The sequence below is a fragment of the Canis lupus genome, chromosome 37 (assembly GCF_011100685.1).
Source record: "Canis lupus familiaris isolate Mischka breed German Shepherd chromosome 37, alternate assembly UU_Cfam_GSD_1.0, whole genome shotgun sequence".
Taxonomy (NCBI): Eukaryota; Metazoa; Chordata; class Mammalia; order Carnivora; family Canidae; genus Canis; species Canis lupus.
In genome coordinates this window covers 16113381-16131108 of record NC_049258.1, presented here as the reverse complement: position 1 = coordinate 16131108, position 17728 = coordinate 16113381, and the positions used below count along the sequence as shown (strand labels likewise).

Genomic DNA, 17728 nt, shown 5'->3' with positions numbered 1-17728 from the left:
AGGAAGAAGCAGGCTCCTCTCTGAGCAGGGAGCTTGACTCAATGCTCAATCCCACAACCCTGGGATCATGACCCCAGAGGAAGGCAGACACCCAACCAACACAGCCACCCAGGCACCCCCTTTCTTCACATATTAATTACTGGGTTTTTAAATGCCAGGTATGCACCTCCAAGAACTGAGCTTCAGGGAAATGGTGATATTATTAAATCTTTCAAAATCCTGCAAAGCATTTACTTACTTCAGAGTCTGACCTAGTCCCTCTTCTCTCATGAGCATCAGAGTTTGGTGGGAGCTGAAGTAAAGACCTCAGAAAGCAGTTGGGTTAAATGAGTCTTGATTTTTTTTGACTCAGTGTCCTAAGTACAAAATGGAATGAGGACCCCTACCTTTTTTATAAAGACTGTTGCCTTTGATTTCATAGGCAATTATCTCTGCATTTTAACCCCAAGTACCAGCTGCATAACATAAGGACTCTGAATCATATATGGTGTTTTTTGATTTTCATCTTTTCTCATCTTTCTCATTCAAGCAAGTTACCTTCTTGGTGTGTCAGGCAATTCTGAAGATGGTAAAATAGAAAACTTTGGCATTAGAAATGATTGTGCTTCTTGGTTTCCATCATTCCTTAGCAAGTTTCTTTATTGGTCTTTGGTATCAGAGAACTTGATAGTGCTACCTGCCAGTAATGTGGTTTCCCTTGATGGGTGACTAAAGTTGTGGAGTTGACACTCCTTAATACATTTGTCTTTGGGCTCTGATGTCAGGACTGACCAGATGAACTTGCACTGGCACGGACAAGGCTGTTCCCATAGTTGGCTTGCTGGAGAAATGTTGTCAGATCTGATGGTTAATAGCCCGGCAGTGCAATAAGGTCATTTAATCACAGAAAACCTTAAACACAGCAGCCTTGTCAGAAAGCAAAAAGCAGTACCCTTCTGTAGCAAAAATCATGTTTACCACAGGATGGCTAAATTAGATTACTTTCAGGTAGTTTGGAGCCTTTTGGTTCCCAGTATGTCCCTCCCTAAAAGGGAACATTGGAAAAATTAGTAACTACCTTTTATATAACATGGTAGTGGAAACCTGAAGCAATTTAGTTAAGAAAATACCGGAGACATGTGTGTTTGTGTGTGCGCGCGCATATGTGTGCAAATAGGTGTATTTAAAGACCTTCCTGCTCCGTCCGCACCGCATTTTCTCTAGGCCATTCCAAGGCCAGGCTCTGTCAGTTATCCCTACTTTTGTATCTATAGGTTCTCTTATACTAGCACCTTCATTTTAGCATATAAATATGCTACTAAACAATCAATGGATTGTGAAGAAATCAAAGAGGAAATTTAAAGGTTACCTTGAGACAAATGAAATTAGAAACAACATCCTAGAATCTAGGGGACCCAGCAAAAGTAGTTGCAAACAGAAAGTTCATAGCAATACAGGCCTATCACAAGAAACAGAATTTCAAATAGTCTAACCTTACAGCTAAAGGAACTAGAAAAAGAGGAACAAGCAAAACCCAATTTAATGGAAGGAAATAATAATGAAATAGAGGCAAAAAAAAAAAAAAAAAAGATAAAAAAGATCAATGAAACTAAGAGTTGGTTCTTTGAAAAGATAAAAATGATAAACCTTTAGCCAGACTCATCAAGAATAAAAGAGAAAGGGCTCAAATAAGTAAAATCAGAAATGAGAGAAGTTATAATCAACACTAGAGGAATACAAAGGGTTATAAAAGACTAATATGAACAATAAATTGGATAGCTAGAGAAATAGATGAATTCCTAGAAATGTATAATCTTCCAAGACTGAATCAGGAAGAAATAGAAAATCTGAACAGACCATTGCTAGCATTGCTAGTAGTGAAATTCAAACAGTAATTTTAAAACTTCTCAGCAAACAAAAGTCCAGGACCAGAAGGCTTCACAACAGGTGAATTCCACCAGATATTTAAAGAAGAGTTAATACCTGTTCTTTTCAAAATATTCCCAAAAATTTCAGAGGAAGAAATGCTTCCAAATTCATTCTACAATGCCAGCATTATCCTGCTACCAAACCAAAGACACTACTTCCCCCCCACCCAAAAAAAAAAAGGATTTACAGATCAATGGCTCTGATAAAGATAGATGCAGAAATCTTTGATGAAATATTAGCAAACCAAAGCCAACAATACATTAAAAAGATCATATACCACAGGCAAGTGGGATTTATTCCTGGGATACAAGGAGGGTTTATTTTATTCATTTATTTATTTTAAAGATTTATTTATTTATTTATGATAGAGATAGACACAGAGAGAGAGAGAGAGGCAGAGACACAGGAGGAGGGAGAAGCAGGCTCCATGCCGGGAGCCCGACGTGGGACTCGATCCCAGGACTCCAGGATCGCGCCCTGGGCCAAAGGCAGGCGCTAAACCGCTGAGCCACCCAGGGATCCCCACAAGGAGGGTTTAATATCCACAAAATCAATCTGATACAGCACATTAACAAGAGAAGGGTAATAATCATATGGTCATCTCAATAGATGCAGAAAAAGCATTAGACAAAATTCATCCATTTATGATAAAAACTCTCAAAATGGGTATAGAGGGAACATACTTCAACATAAAGTCCATATATATATAACAAATCCATAGCTAACATCATACTCAATGGTGAAAAGCTGAAAGCTTTTCCTCTAAGATCAAGCACAAGACAAAGATGCCCACCTTTTACCACTTTTATTCAATGTTGTATTGGAAGTTTTAGTTACAGCAGTCACACAAAAAAAGGGAAAGAAAAGGTATCCAGATTGGAACAGAGGAAGTAAAACTGTGACTGTTACTATATATAGAAGACCCTAAAGACTCCACTAAAACCTGTTAGAATAGGGGCGCCTGAGTGGCTTAGCCAGTTGAGTATCTGACTTTTGATTTCAGCTCAGGTCATGATGTGGGGCTCCAGGGATCAAGCCCCATTTTGGGCTCCAACCTCAGGGGGGAGTTTGCTTTTCTCCCTCTTTTTCTGCCCCTCTCCTTGCTCTTGGTCTCTCTTTCTCTCAAATAAATCTTAAAAAAAAAAAAAAAAACTAAATGAATTTGGTACAGTTGCAGCATACAAAAATAATATATAGAAATCTGTTGGAATATTTATACACTAACAGAGAAATTAGGAGAACAATCCCATTTACAAGTGTATCAAGAATAAAATACCTAGGAATAAATTTAACCAAGGTGAAAAACCCCAATGAAAAATATGGAAGAAAAATAAATAGAAGAATATACCATGTTCACAGTTTGAAAGAATATTGTTAAAATGTCCATATTACCCAAAGTAGTCTACAGATTCAGTGCAACCCCTATCAAAATACCAATAGCATTTTTCACAGAACTAGAACAAGTAAACCTAAAATATGTATGGAACCTGCGAAGACCTTGAATAGCAAAAACAATCTTGAGATATCATGCCTCCTGATTTCAAGCTATATTATAAAGCTGTAGCAATCAAAACAGGATGGTATTGACACAAAAACAAATCAATAAAACAGAATAGAGAGCCCAGAAATAAACCCATTTACATGATCAAGTAACTACAACAAAGAAAGCAAGAATATACAATGGGGAAAAGACAGTCTCAATAAACAGTGCTGGGAAAATTAGATCACCTTCTTAAACCATATACCAAAAATAAAATGAATTAAAGACTTAAATGTAGGACCTAAAACCATAAAACTTATAGAAGAAAACAGGCAGTAAACTTTTGTACATCACTCTTAGCAATTTTTTTTGGATGTTTCCTCAGGGAAGGACAGCGAAAGCAAAAATAAACAATATCAACAAAAAACTTTTGCCCAAGAAAGAAAACTATCAATAAAATGAAAAGGTAACCTACTAAATAGGAGAAGATACTTACAAATGATATAATAAGGTATTAATTTCCAAAATATATTTTAAAAACCTGATTAAAAAATGGACAGAGGACCTAAAATAAACATCTTCTTCAAAGAAAACATACAGTCAACAGACACACGAAAAGATACTCAGCATCACTGATCATCAGGGAAATGCAAACCAAAGCCATAGTAAGATATGGCCTCCCTTGCAGAAGAGCTAGTATCAATAGGAGAAATGAAATGTTAGTGAAGATGTAGGAATAAAAGGATCCCTTATGCACTGTTTGTGGGAATATACTTGGTGCAACCACTATGGAAAACAGTATAAAAGTTCCTCCAAAAATTAAAAATAGAACAAAAACCATATCCAGCCATTCCACTTGGGGATTTATCTAAATAAAATGAAAATACTAACACAGAAAGATATGTACCCCTATGTTCATTGCAGCATTATTTACAGTAGCCAAGATATGGAAACAGCCTATGTGTCTGTCAGTGGATGAATAAATAAAGAAACTGTGATGTGGGGATCCCTGGGTGGCTCAGCGGTTTAGCGCCTGCCTTTGGCCCAGGGCGCGATCCTGGAGACCCGGGATCGAGTCCCACGTCGGGCTCCCGGCATGGAGCCTGCTTCTCCCTCCTCCTGTGTCTCTGCCTCTCTCTCTCTCTCTATCATAAATAAATGAAAAAATCTTTAAAAAAAAAAAAGAAAAGAAAAGAAACTGTGATGTGAATGTGCATGGAATATTACTCAGCCATAATCTGATTTCAAAAATTAAATCTTGCCATTTGTAACAACACAGATGGATATAGCGGGTGCTGTGCTAAGTGAAATAAGTCAGAGAAAGACAAGTACCATAGGATTTCACTTATATGTAGAATCTAAGAAACAAAACATGAATAAACAAAAAATGGAAACAGACCCAAATAATAAATTGGTGGTTGCTAGAGGAGGTGAGTAAAAGGATGGGTGAAATAGGTGAAGAGGATTAAGAGGTACAGACTTCCAGTTATAAAAAAGTCAGAGATGTAAAGTGTAGTGTAGGGAATACAGTTAACATTGTAATACCTATGTATGGTGACAAATGGTAACTAGACCCACGGTATTTATTTTGTGATATATATGATGTTGAATCACTTTGCTGTACACCTGAAACTAAAGTTAACTATAATTGAAAAGTATTTAAATTGAAATAATACATTTTCTTTTTTTTTTTTTTTTTTAAAAGGATCCCTTCTTAGTCCTACATCCTTTTTTAGCCATGGCCCAATTTCTCTCCTTTCTTAAAGGGTAACTTCTTCAAAGAGTAATCCATGGTCCTCTACCCCTCTGCAGTCTGGCTTCTGTCTTCCTACCCTGAAATCGTCCTGTCCAACATTACTAATGATTCCCATTTGCCAAATCCAGCAGAGACTTTCTAGGCTTTGTGACGGTCTCACTCATATTATTTGACCTCTCCACTGCCTTGGATGCCATGACCCTCTTTTTCTTCTTGAAATTCTCTCCTTGGGATCCCTGGGTGGCGCAGCGGTTTAGCACCTGTCTTTGGCCCAGGGCGCGATCCTGGAGACCCGGGATCGAATCCCTCATCGGGCTCCCGGTGCATGGAGCCTGCTTCTCCCTCTGCCTGTGTCTCTGCCTCTCTCTCTGTGTGTGTGACTATCATAAATAAAAATTTTAAAAATTTATAAAAAAAAAATTCTCTCCTTCTTTGACTTCACTGAAGCTGGCTTTTCTGCTTTTTTTCCCTCCAAACAGATGCTCTTCCCAGTCTTCCTTCATCTACTCCCTAAATAATACTGTTCTGCCAGAGTCCTCTTTTCTTTTTCTAAGATGTGTTGTCCTGGGCTGGGACTCATTTTCATGGCTCCACTTAACACCTGTAGGGCACACAGATCTCCTGCCTGGACTCATGGATGACTTTACCTGGACATTCTACAGACGGTTCCAGTCTTCTGCCCCAACTGAACTCCCTGCTCCCCAAAGACAATTCCTCTTCCTTATTCCCTATGCCAGTAAATGGAACTGCCATTTTCCTACTGACCTAGCTGGAAAACCAAATGATCCCAAGCTCCCTGTCTGGCCTTTACTTCCTATTAGTCATCATCATGTGTGGATTCTGCTATAGAAATCTATCTCATGGTAGGCCCATTTTCTACTACCCCAGGGTAACCATTTAAATTCTGTTCAGGCCCCATAATTTCTCACCTAATTTACCAAAAAAGTGGTCTGTCTCTTCCCCTGTCTACCTTCTGCTTTCATTGTTCTTTTTAAGTGACAGATCTAACCACATTATGCTACACTTCTGTGGCACCCCATCTCTTTTGAGGTAGGTGCTTAATTAGCAAGGCATACAAGGCCTCTTATGTCTGGCTGTATGTTGCCTTTATAAGCTCATAGCCTGCAGTTCCCCCTTACCGTTTGTACACGTGCACAGCTCCTTCATCTGCTCACACAGCCAGTCCCCTGAAAGCTCTGTACTCACACTGGCCTCTGAGCTCTCACTCATACTGTTCCCTCTGCCAGACATACCCCTCCTTCCACTTCTTGAGAGTACCTCTAGGCGGTTCTGGGAGGCTCTGGAGGCTGACCAGGTGCTCTGGAGGCTTCCCTCACCTCTACATGTGTGTCTACAGATCTCAGCACTCTGCATTGTGAACTGAACTGCTTGTCTACTTGCCTGTTTATCCCACTTATCTGCATATTCTTTGATGTTAAAAAACCATGTCTTCTCCAAAGCTCTAGGACCTCGAACAATGCCTGTCACATATTATGTACTCACCATCTATTTATTGCAATGAAATTTATGCAGATTTCAGCTTCTGATTTTAGAGTTTTTACCATAGTGACAAGTCACAGAGGTTGTAAGGTTGGTTTTCATTTGCATTAAATTCATTGGGAGATGTGATGATCAGAGGTTATGTTTTCTGACAAAATGCAAATAATCCACTCATTTATTGAATACGTTAGTAGTAAAATTAATGCTGAGATGCCAGGCTTTCTCTCTCCGAAACATGAATGGTTCCCCCAGCAGCCCCTGAAGTGGCTGTGAATTCATGTCTGCATCCCCTGCAGAGTCCTGTCCTGCCTGGTCAGCTCTGTCTGAGGCAGTTTAATGCTACCTGAGCACACATTGGGCCTGCAGATTCTCCACAACCCCTTTTACTACTCAGAGTATAAGGGAAACTCGCCCCTGGATGCTCCTACTCATTTGGTCCATCTAAATAGCTTGGTTGAAAGCGCCAACTTGTACAGCTAAACCACCACAGGGAAAAGCCCATGGCATCACCCAGATGACAAGAGCAGGTGCCTCCCTGGGCTTGACTTTTATGTTCTTATTCACCCTGTGCTTCCCCTGTGGATCTGCCTAAAGATGTTCGGAGAGTGTCTTGCACAGTTGGTCTACCCTGAAGATGGAAGGCAGTGGGAAAGAGGAACAAACTGGTAGAAAATAAGCCTTACATCATCTGGCCCTTACCTCTGATGAGCAGAAGAGTGTGTCCCTACCTCTAAATAGCTGCAAAACATCTTTTTTTATTGACATTAAAAAACATCATGATAAGAGATATATTTTAATACCTCTCAGTCTTCCCTCTCAGGAAACTTATTGTCATATTTGACTTCAATGCTTTTGTGCTACAATTTCCATCCTCGGGGAAAAGAAAAGCTGATTGGCGTCATCCAGTCTTAAAAGCCTGTGTATTTTATGGCCACCATCGTTATCTCCTGAACGCATCTTCTCCAGACGCACTAAGCATTAAGCTTAGTTCCTTTATCTTTTCTACATTATATTGCATTTTCTAGCTCTTGGTGTCTGGTATGGCTGACCTTATGTAAATTACAGAGGTAGACACTAACGAGTGGTAGAGAGGAGACCATAGATAAGGAAGGGTGCTTCTCGGGGGAGAGGAAACAAACATGTGAAATCTATTTATACACAGAAACGTAAATAAATACATAGATAACTTTAGCAGACCGTGCACAAAGTTGGTGAGTTAGTGTGAGAAGAGGAGTTAATTAATGAACAGTGTTTGGAAGCAAGAAAAACCCAGCCTAGTATGGAGAATCTGCAAATTCTCTTTGTTGCTCATCAACCGTGTTCATTGATACATTCATCTACAGCACTTAACACAACACTTGGCTTATTTTACACACCCAGTAACTGTTAACTGGATAACCAACTGGCTGTAATGCTCTAGTAGAAGTATAAAGTATACCAGTATGATTTGGTTTGTAAATTTATACTTATTTTTTTTTAATTCCTTGTACTCTGTTGAAGTTTTAGGATTTTAGAGCAGAAAGAACTAAGTGGCAAAACATCAAGAGAACACTACCCTGCATTTGTTCTTGCTGCAGTCCATTTCAGTGGCTTTCCTTCTCCCACAGTGTCCAGCTGACCTAAGTTTGTACAAAACAGAAGAAGCAGAAGCTAATCTTGAAATAATTTTCCAGCCTACTTACTTGATCCACTCTGTCTCCATTTCTTAGCCCTTCTGCCACATTGCTTTCATGGTACTTTATTTAAGGGATTTCATTATTAAGCAATTGTTGTTGGAAGATTATTCCTCCCACTGAACCATGCTCAAACATCCTGTGTCCCCATATTAGATTATCCTCCATCACTACCCTAGGTGCCCCACACTAAGACGGTCCTAGGTTTCCTATTCCACACATATGTTCCACACAGACTTAGCTGAAAGACTGAAAGCTAGCTGTTAGGCCAGTGGTTCTGAACCTTTGCTGCACTAATCACTAGGAGAGGTTTTGTTTTGTTTTAACACTGATTTCTGGGTTCTACTCATGCTTGTGCCCTGTTATTTTCTAAAAGCTCCCCCATGTGATTTTAATAGACAGGATTGAGATCCAACATTCTAGGCCACTTTAAAAATATATTTCCTGTGCATAAGTCGTAGTTCTCAGTTATCAGTTTATATATCTTTTCCTCAGTTGACTTAATGCTCCTTGAACTCAGTGCTGGGACTATCTTATTCATAATTATCTACCTAGTGCCTGGCACAGTGCTTGTTATATAGTGGACAATCATAAACATTAATTAAATAAATTGGTTGTTTCTTTCCTTTAGGGTACAAGAAAATTGCATAGTAGTACATAAGAGAAAAAAAAATGCTAGCAAGCACCATGAGTTTTGTTTGGGGAGTGTGTGTGTTGGGGGAAGAGGGGAGGGTTATAACGATCAACACTTTGGTACCTATCTGCTTGTCCATAATCCATTGTTTTTTCCTATTTACTGTTATTTACCCAGATGCTGTGAACTGACAGCAGCTAAAGATATTAGACTTTGTCAGGGACTCCCAATTTGAAATATTTTATTCCATTATTCTCATCTGTATCTATGTACTAAAGTCATCACTATATATGTAAAAAGATAATTCATTAATGTGATATTCAACATCACTGTCCCCATTAATGAAAGCCATAGAAGCTATTAGACAAAGACACACAGGTTGCCATACCAATCAATTTTCTCGACTCCAAAATCTATTAATTTAGGCACAGAACTGGAAAGATATTTAAAGACATTTGTATTCATTCATCTTTATTAAACAGTGAAGAAGCTGAAGTTAGATGGATTTAGGACTTGCCTGAGATGACACAGCTTGTAAGGAATACAGCTAGTGCAAGAAACCTGATACTCTGGCCTTCAAGCCTGGGTCACTAGCACCTTGATTACAGTAGAATCAAAGATTAGGATACATTCCTAGAGAACATGCAGTCTTCCAAGAGTGAATCAAGAAGAAATAGAAAATCTGAACAGACCAACTACTAATAATGAAATTGAATCAGTAATCAAAAAACCACCAACAAATAAAAGTCCAGTTACCAGATGACTTTATAGGTGAATTCTACCAAACATTGAAGAAGAGCTAACACCTATGCCTCTCAAACTATTCCCAAAAAATTGAAGAGAAGGAGCACTTCCAAATGTATTCTAGGAGGCTAACATTATCTTAATACCAAAACCAGACAAAGACATTCCAGAAGAAAAAATTACAGGCCAGTGTTGCTGATGAACATACATGCAGGTGTCCTCAACAAACTATTAGCAAACCAAATTCAATTATACATTGAAGTTGAAAGGATCATTGACAGTGATCAATTGGAATTTACTCCAGGAATGCAGGATGGTTCAATATCTACAAACTCAAAATGATTATATAATTCTTAACCCTTCTTTCTGTTAATGTGGTATATCATCTCAGTAGATGCAGAAAAAGCATGACAAAATTAAGCATCTACTTATGGTAAAAAGTCAGCAAAGTGGGTACAGAGGGAACATACCTCACCATAAGGCCGGCCATATATGACAGACCCACAAATAACATACTCAATGGTAAAAAGCTAAAATCTTTTCCAAGATCAGGCATAGGACAAAGATGCCCACTCTTACCACTTATATTCAACATAGTATTGGAAATCCTAGCTATAATAGACATTTAAAGAAAAATAAATAAAAGGCATCCAAACTGGAAAAGAGGAAATAAAACTATTTGCAAATAACATGACACTATATATGGAAAACTCTAAAGACTCCACTAAAAAACTATTAGAATAAATGAACTCAATACTATTGCATGATACAAAATTAATATACGGTAATCTCTTGCATTTTTACACACTAATAAAACTATCAGAAATTAGGAAAACAATCACATTTACAATTGCATCAAGGAGAATAAAATACCTAGAAATAAATTTAATTGAGGAAATGAAAGACCTGTACTTTGAAAACTGTAAAACACTGATGAAAGAAATTGAAGATGACACAAATAAATGGACAGACATACATACCATGGATTGGAAGAAATCTACTAGCTACAATCTACAGATTCAGTGGGATCCCTATGAAAATACTAATGGCATTTTTCACAGAACTAGTACAAATTATCCTAATGTTTATATGGAACTACAAAAGACCCTGAAGAGCTGAAGCAATCTTGAGAAGAGCAAAGCAGAAGGTATTACGCCCCAAACTCCCACTATACTACAAAGCTATTGTAATCAAAATATTATGGCAGTGGCACAAAAACAAACACATTAATTAATGAACAGAATAGAAAGTCCAGAAATAAACCCATGCTCATATGTTCAGTTAATGCCCAACAAAGGAGGCAAGAGTATACAATGAGGAAAAGATAATCTCTTCAATAAATGGTGTTGGGGAAACTGGACAACTACATGCAAAAGAATAAAATTGAACCTTTTTTTTTTTTTTTTAAAGATTTTATTTATTTGACAGAGCGAGCAAGCAAAAGCAGGGGGAAGTGGAGGAGGGAGAAGCGGGAGCCCAATGTGAGGCTCCATCCCAGGACTCTGGGATCATGACTTGAGCTGAAGGCAGACATTTAACTAACTGAGCTACCCAAGTGTCCCTGGATCATTTTCTTATATACAAAATAAACTGGAGTAAAGTCTTAAATGTAGACCTGAAACTATGGAAGTCCTTGAAGAAAATATACACAGTAGGTTCTCAGATGTAGGTCTTAGCAATATTTCTTTGGATCTGTCTCCTCAGGTAAGGGCACCAAAAGCAAAAAAACCCAAATGGGACGACATTAGAGTAAAAAGCTTTTGTACAGTGAAGAAAACCATCAACAAAATGGAAAGGTAACCTACTGAATGAGAAAAGATATTTGCAAATAACATAACTGATAAAGGGTTAATATCCAAAATATATAAAGAACTCACAGCCTAATATCATAAAAACAAACCAATTTTAAAAATAGGCAGAGGATCTGAAGACATTTCTCCAAAGAGGGCTAAGAGACACGAAAAGATGCTCAACATCACTAATTATCAGGGAAATGTAAATGAAAATCAAATGACATATCACACCTATCAGAATGGCTGGTATCAAAAAGACAAGTAACAAATATTGGTAAGGATGTGGGGAAAAGGGAATCCTTCTACACTACCGGTAGCAATGTAATTTGTTACAGTCACCATGGAAAATAGTATGGAGGTTCCTCAAAAAAATTAAAAATATGTGATCCAGCAACTCTACTTTTGGGTATTTATCCACAGAAAAGAAACTAACTTGAAAAGAATATGCAGCCTTATGTTCACTGCAGTATTATTTATAATAGGCAGGAGAGGAAAGCAACCCAAATGCCAATCTTTGGATGAATGGATAAAGAAGAGGTAGTATACACATACGATGGAATATTACCCAGCCATAATAAAAGAATGAAACTTTCATTTGCAACAAAATGGATGGACCTAGAGGTATAATACTAAGTGAAATAAGAGAAAGACAAATACCGCATAATTTCACTTATGTGTGGAACCTAAAAAAGCAAACAAAATATAACAAAAACAGACTCATAGATACAGAGAGTAATATGGTGGTTGCCGAGGGGGAATGAGGTGGGGTGAGGGGTAACAGAGAGGAAGGGGGATTAAAAAGTACAAACTTCTACTTCTAAGACACAGTGATACAATGTACAGCACAGGGAATAAAGTCAATAATATACAACAACTTTGTATGATGATAGATGGTAGTTAGACTTATCATGGTGGTCACTTCATCATGCATATAACTCTTCTATCACTTTGCTGAATACTTGAAACTACCAGAATGCTGTATGTCATCTACACTTGAGTTAGAACAGAGCATTACTCCTTTTTGTCTGGAAATAAACTCATTTAGGAATTAAAAAAAAAAAGATCAAACTTTTACTTCCATCTTTGTATTAGAAAGAAAAGGTGTTTTGTTAAGAGGTTTCTCAGAGAATTCTGGAAGGAGTATCGGTGGAAAGGGAAGAAGGCAGAGGAAAGGGGTCTTAAATGAGACAAAACTTGTTTTGTGTCAGCACCACAGTTCATTCACGTTTCTGTCCTTGTTTTCAGAATTTTCCCCAGAGAATACCTCCTTCAACAGATCCACCTGTATTCCCTCGCTGATCTGCAGCAGGTGAGCTCTCAGAAGGGCCATTTCATTTCTGTTTTCTCCCTGGGAAGTTGTCTTTGTTGGTTATGGTCTAGGCACTGAATTCTGCCATCTTTGGGGTAATTTCTTCTCAAGCCCTAATAATTCTACTCAGAATGAGGGGGGGGAAACCTTGCTATATAGAGATAGTATGGGACACTAAGAATGTTGGCAAGGATGTACAGAGAAACTGGAGCTCTCATACATTATTGATGGGAATGTAAAGTGGTACAGCCACTTTGGAAAACTGTTTGGTGGTCCCTCAAAAAGTTAAATAGTGTTACCATGTGAACCAGCAGTTAGTTCCTCTCCTAGGATATACCCAAGAGAATCAAAAACTTGTGTCCACGAAAAACTTATACACAAACATTCAGAGCAGCATTACTTGTAATAGCCAGAGTAAAGCAACCAATGCTCATCAACTGATGAACACATAAAATGTTGTATATCCACACAATGAATATTATCTGACCATAAAAAGGAGCAAAGTACTGATGCATGCTACAACATGGGTAAACCTTGAAAGCCTCCTGCCGAAAGAAGCCAGACAGAAAAGAATATATGTTTTCCGACATTATTTATTTTTTTGAAGATTTTATTTATTTATTCATGAGAGACACAGAGAGAGAGGCAGAGACACAGGCAGAGGGAGAAGCAGGCTCCATGCAGGAAGCCTGACGTGGGACTCAATCCCGGGTCTCCAGGATCACACCCTGGGCTGAAGGCAGGCGGCGCTAAACTGCTGAGCCACCCGGGCTGCCCTTGACATTGTTTAAATGAAATGTCCAAAATAGGCAAACTCATGGAGCCAGAAAATAGAGGAGGGGTTACCAGCACCTGGGAAGAGCAAGGGACTGAGGGGTGACTGCTCATGGCCCGGAGTTTCCTTTGCAGCTGCTGAAAATGTTCTGGAATTATATGGAAGTGATGGTTGCACAACTGTGTGAATATACCACAACCCACTGAACTGTATACTTGAGAAGAGTGAATTTTATGGCATGTGAATTACATCTCAATAAAAATTGTACAAGGAAAAAAAAAGATCTAAAAGGCATTGCCTCAAGGAAACTCTGACTTGTGCTTAGGTCAAACAGTTGGAGGACTTTAAAGTTTAATAAAACATAAGGAAGCATATGAGAGTCAAAAACCATCTTTTAAAACTTTTCCTAGTTCTTGTCCTTTTAATAATTGACCAGGTTAGCAACCAGGAAGAAAACCAACATTTTGTCTGTTCAACCCAAAGTTCTGAATATGGTAAGCTTCAGTTAATCATTTAAATCAACAACTCACTCCCTCAGAAGCTTTTAGACACTAACTGAAAGCAGAACTTCTTTCTAGAGTCAAAATTTTAAAAAATAATTAATTGTGACAGCTTTTGGAGCATTTCAAACTGCACCAATTCTGTTCTGTTTGTTGTTTTCCTCACTGGTTGCGTTACCCAGGGAAAAGAGGTCAACTAAAAAACTGTTCAGATCCTTCCGTCATTTTCCAAGACTTTAAATTACTTTTTGTGTGTGTTCTTTAAAAGACTTTATATTTGTTTATTCATGAGACACAGAGAGAGAAACAGAGACACAGGCCGAGAGAGAAGCAGGCTCCATGCAGGGAGCCCAACATGGGGCTCAATCCCAGGACCCCAGGATCATGCCCTGAGTGGAAGGCAGATGCTCAACCACTGAGCCACCCAGGCGTCCCTGCTATTGCTTTTTAACTTAAAGACTTTTGTGTTTTCTTTGTATACCCTAAGGGATGAAAGTTATTTTAAAGCATTTATTTTTAGAGCATTTAGTTGGAAAGGTCCAAGAGAATGGTAGTGTTTTAATTTCCATGCATGCATCTAATTGAACTTGTTTGCATACATCAGCTCCTCTCACTTCTTCAGTCCTGCAGACCCTTTACTACATAATCAAGCAGTAGTGATCTGCTGGCTAGGGTGGGAAAATGTATATTTTTAATTACCATTGCCCAGTGGCATGCAAGGAGGAAAATCGATCAAAATACCCATTATTCACTTAGCTATTTTCCAGGACTCTACCTGACTGTAGTATCTGAGGACCCACTTGAGAAGTATGTTTAAAGGCATGCATATAGTCTTGTAAGGGTACTTTAGAAAAACAATGGGTGGGGTCCAACGTGAGTACTCTTTGAGGAAGCCTTTCAAAAATGAATTTTGATACCAGATGAGGAGAAAGAATCAGAGAAATTCCATATTCATTTTAGGGTGTCAAAGTAGTATATCCATTTCACATGATAAAACCTGCTTTTTAAAGCTTTCCTGAGCCTTGCAGACTTTTTCTCCCCCTTGTAATAACCAAACCACTATGTCACGCAGCTTACTTAAGTCAGTGACAGCAGTATTCCTGGTGGGCCAGACCATTAGCCCCTGGAGCCCCATAAGCAGCTTAATCAGTTTTCAGCCTCAGTAGTAAAGTGATAGAGACAATCAGGAGCAGCTCATCAAACTCCCTGGGGCGGGGGGTCGTGGACCAGCTAGAGCTCTGTGCATCCATTTAATACGCAACAGCTCACTCTAACCTGGTCCTTTGTGCATGGTTTTAAGATCCCCAAACTTATCATATTTAGAGGAAGTTTAATTCAATTACTTTTTCTGCCTGAGGTGGTTTAAATTGAATTTAGCTTTTGATCTGTCTGCATCTAGGCTATCAGTACTGAAAGGCCCCTCCACCTCAATTTCCCTTGGTTTCTGAGTAAATTTCAGGCATGTTTTCTGAAACTCAATTGTTCTTGTGAGTACGTAAGAAGGGAACACAAGGGAGAACATACAGAGTGTGTTGGGGACAGCAGGCAATCCGGCCTACTGATGGAGCCAGCTGCCAGCCCTATTTTGGCCTATGTCTGGTTTCTTGGTCATCCTGTGTCACGTCAGCTTCAGGAGTTTCAGAGTAGGTTATTTCCCCCCATTCCATTATCCTTCACACTCCTAAAATAAAGATCTCTATAAAAGCAGGTCACATAAAATAACTATAGAAAAATGATTTTCAGTTTACAAGTTTTGCAGATAAGTAGAAGATAAACTAAAGTAACTGAAGAGTTCTAGATCTTGAATAATGATAATATAAATATCCTTCCTAAAGGCATAGATTGCTTTCTACAAATTCCTTTTAAGTGAATTTGGTTTTATCCATTCACTTTTATTTCAAAAACAAAATGTGGACATCTCCCTCTCCAAAAATCAAAAAAGTTAAGAACTTAATAATCACGGTAAAGGAGGACACTTAAAACTTAAGGATATATAATCTTAAATAATACACAAAACACTAGTAATACCTAAGATAAAGATGCTAAAAGAATTCTGATAACCGGGATGCCTGGGTGGCTCAGTGATTGAGCGTCTGCCTTTGGCTCATGGCGTGATCCTAAAGTCCTGGGATCGAGTCCCACATTGAACTCCCTACAAAGAGCCTGCTTCTCCTTCTGCCTATGTCTCAGCCTCTCTCTCTGTTTCTTATGAATAAATAAAATCTTTAAAAAATAATTCTGATAACCAAAAAATTTGCTCTCTTCTTACATCTCTGTTTTCATTTTTATATTTATTAATCCCAAAGTTTAGGAGATAGGCTCAATTCAACAATTTGGCTAAAGATTTTAAGCTACTGTAATGCTTCTGAAGTTTCATTCAAGACCATCCTCCCCCCCCCCCCCTTCTCATTATTTGAATTTACTGGCCTCCTTGCAGGTGTTCTCCTTTACTCCTGTACACTTGGATATAAGGAAACAAATAATAGCACAGACGGACACTGCTTAGCAAAAGGAACTCCCTCCAGTTGTTCTGAGAGCTGTAGTTGCCTGCCCGCTAGCCAGTGAGTGCCAGTTATTGGCAAAATTTGTAGCTTATGCTGGTGCCGAGTTCCTAATTGTCGATTTATTTCACCAGTCATTAAATTGTTTGCTGGGTTTTACTAGTACCTCATAAAGGTAGTAGTTGAACACTATGGTCATTACCTGACTATAATCAGTTGATAGCATTGTAACATGTCACACGTAAGATAGAACCAAGTACTTGTGCCTTGTAGCAGGTCCAAGGAAGGTAAAATATGGGAGCATAGGCTCTTCAAATCCTAGGAACTTGGAGGGGCGGTGACTTGAGCCCTTCATTTCTTCAGTTTAGAATTTCAGGTGAATTTCTGTTCAGCTCATAGATATTGTTAGAAAAAAATTATTCAATCCGTGTTCTTTGAATGTAAATCTAACATACTGCTGATTTTTTAAAAAAATAAAATCATATAAGCAGAAACTTTCTGGAGGAGGTGTGAATGCAGTGTTTTGGTTTTTTTTTAACTGAGAGGAGTTCAGTCTAAAGGATTGGGCAGACAAGGATGAAGCCTATGTAAATGAATGGACAGTACTGAGGCATGTTTTGAATGGGGAAACTAAGGCACTGCTTTTTAAGAGCTTTCTCCTACATTGATACTTTAAGAGGGGGAAGTAGAATGGAATTTGTGTCTTGCTATTTTCTGTCTATCCAGCATTATCACAAGTCCACAGGAAGGCTTTAAGATAGGAATACAATAAAAAGATAAGCCCCAATGAGAGAGTAGGAACAATACTAGAACTCTCAATGCATTAGCTTTCTGTATTAGCTCTCTCCTTTCCCTATAAAGTCTGTGACAAACCATCTCCTTACTTACATTGCTGATAAGAAAATTCCACATTGTACCAGTAGAATACATTAGTATATGTAAGTAATGTTCAAGAGATCATAGTTGCTCTTAAGGAGCAAATCAGAACCCTGGTTTAATAGCTCATTCCTCAGACGGTGTAAGTGATAAGAGAATTCTTCTCAAGTTCCTTCTACTTGCTGAAAGGAAAGATCACATTTATGTTCTGAATTTTGGCAAGCAGTGCTCTTGTGACAAAACCTAAAATGTATATTAATGACTAAATCTTCTGGTGTT

General features: G+C 38.4%; 1 protein-coding gene and 1 long non-coding RNA gene across 11 annotated transcripts in view; one reads left to right on the top strand and one right to left on the bottom strand.

Annotated features, from left to right (window-relative positions):
- PLEKHM3 (pleckstrin homology domain containing M3) overlaps positions 1-17728 on the top strand; it is a 178263-nt gene that overhangs the window by 86959 nt on the left and 73576 nt on the right. For 4 of the 5 annotated variants that reach the window (XM_038585578.1, XM_038585575.1, XM_038585577.1 and 1 more), the window contains exon 6: positions 12734-12797. In XM_038585578.1, the coding sequence (XP_038441506.1) occupies positions 12734-12797 (64 nt within the window). Of the gene's footprint in view, positions 1-12733; positions 12798-13706; positions 14360-17728 lie in introns of those variants that run through there. The other variant, XM_038585579.1, reaches the window with a different exon arrangement.
- LOC111094380 overlaps positions 1-17728 on the bottom strand; it is an 89360-nt gene that overhangs the window by 33884 nt on the left and 37748 nt on the right. The window lies entirely within an intron of this gene.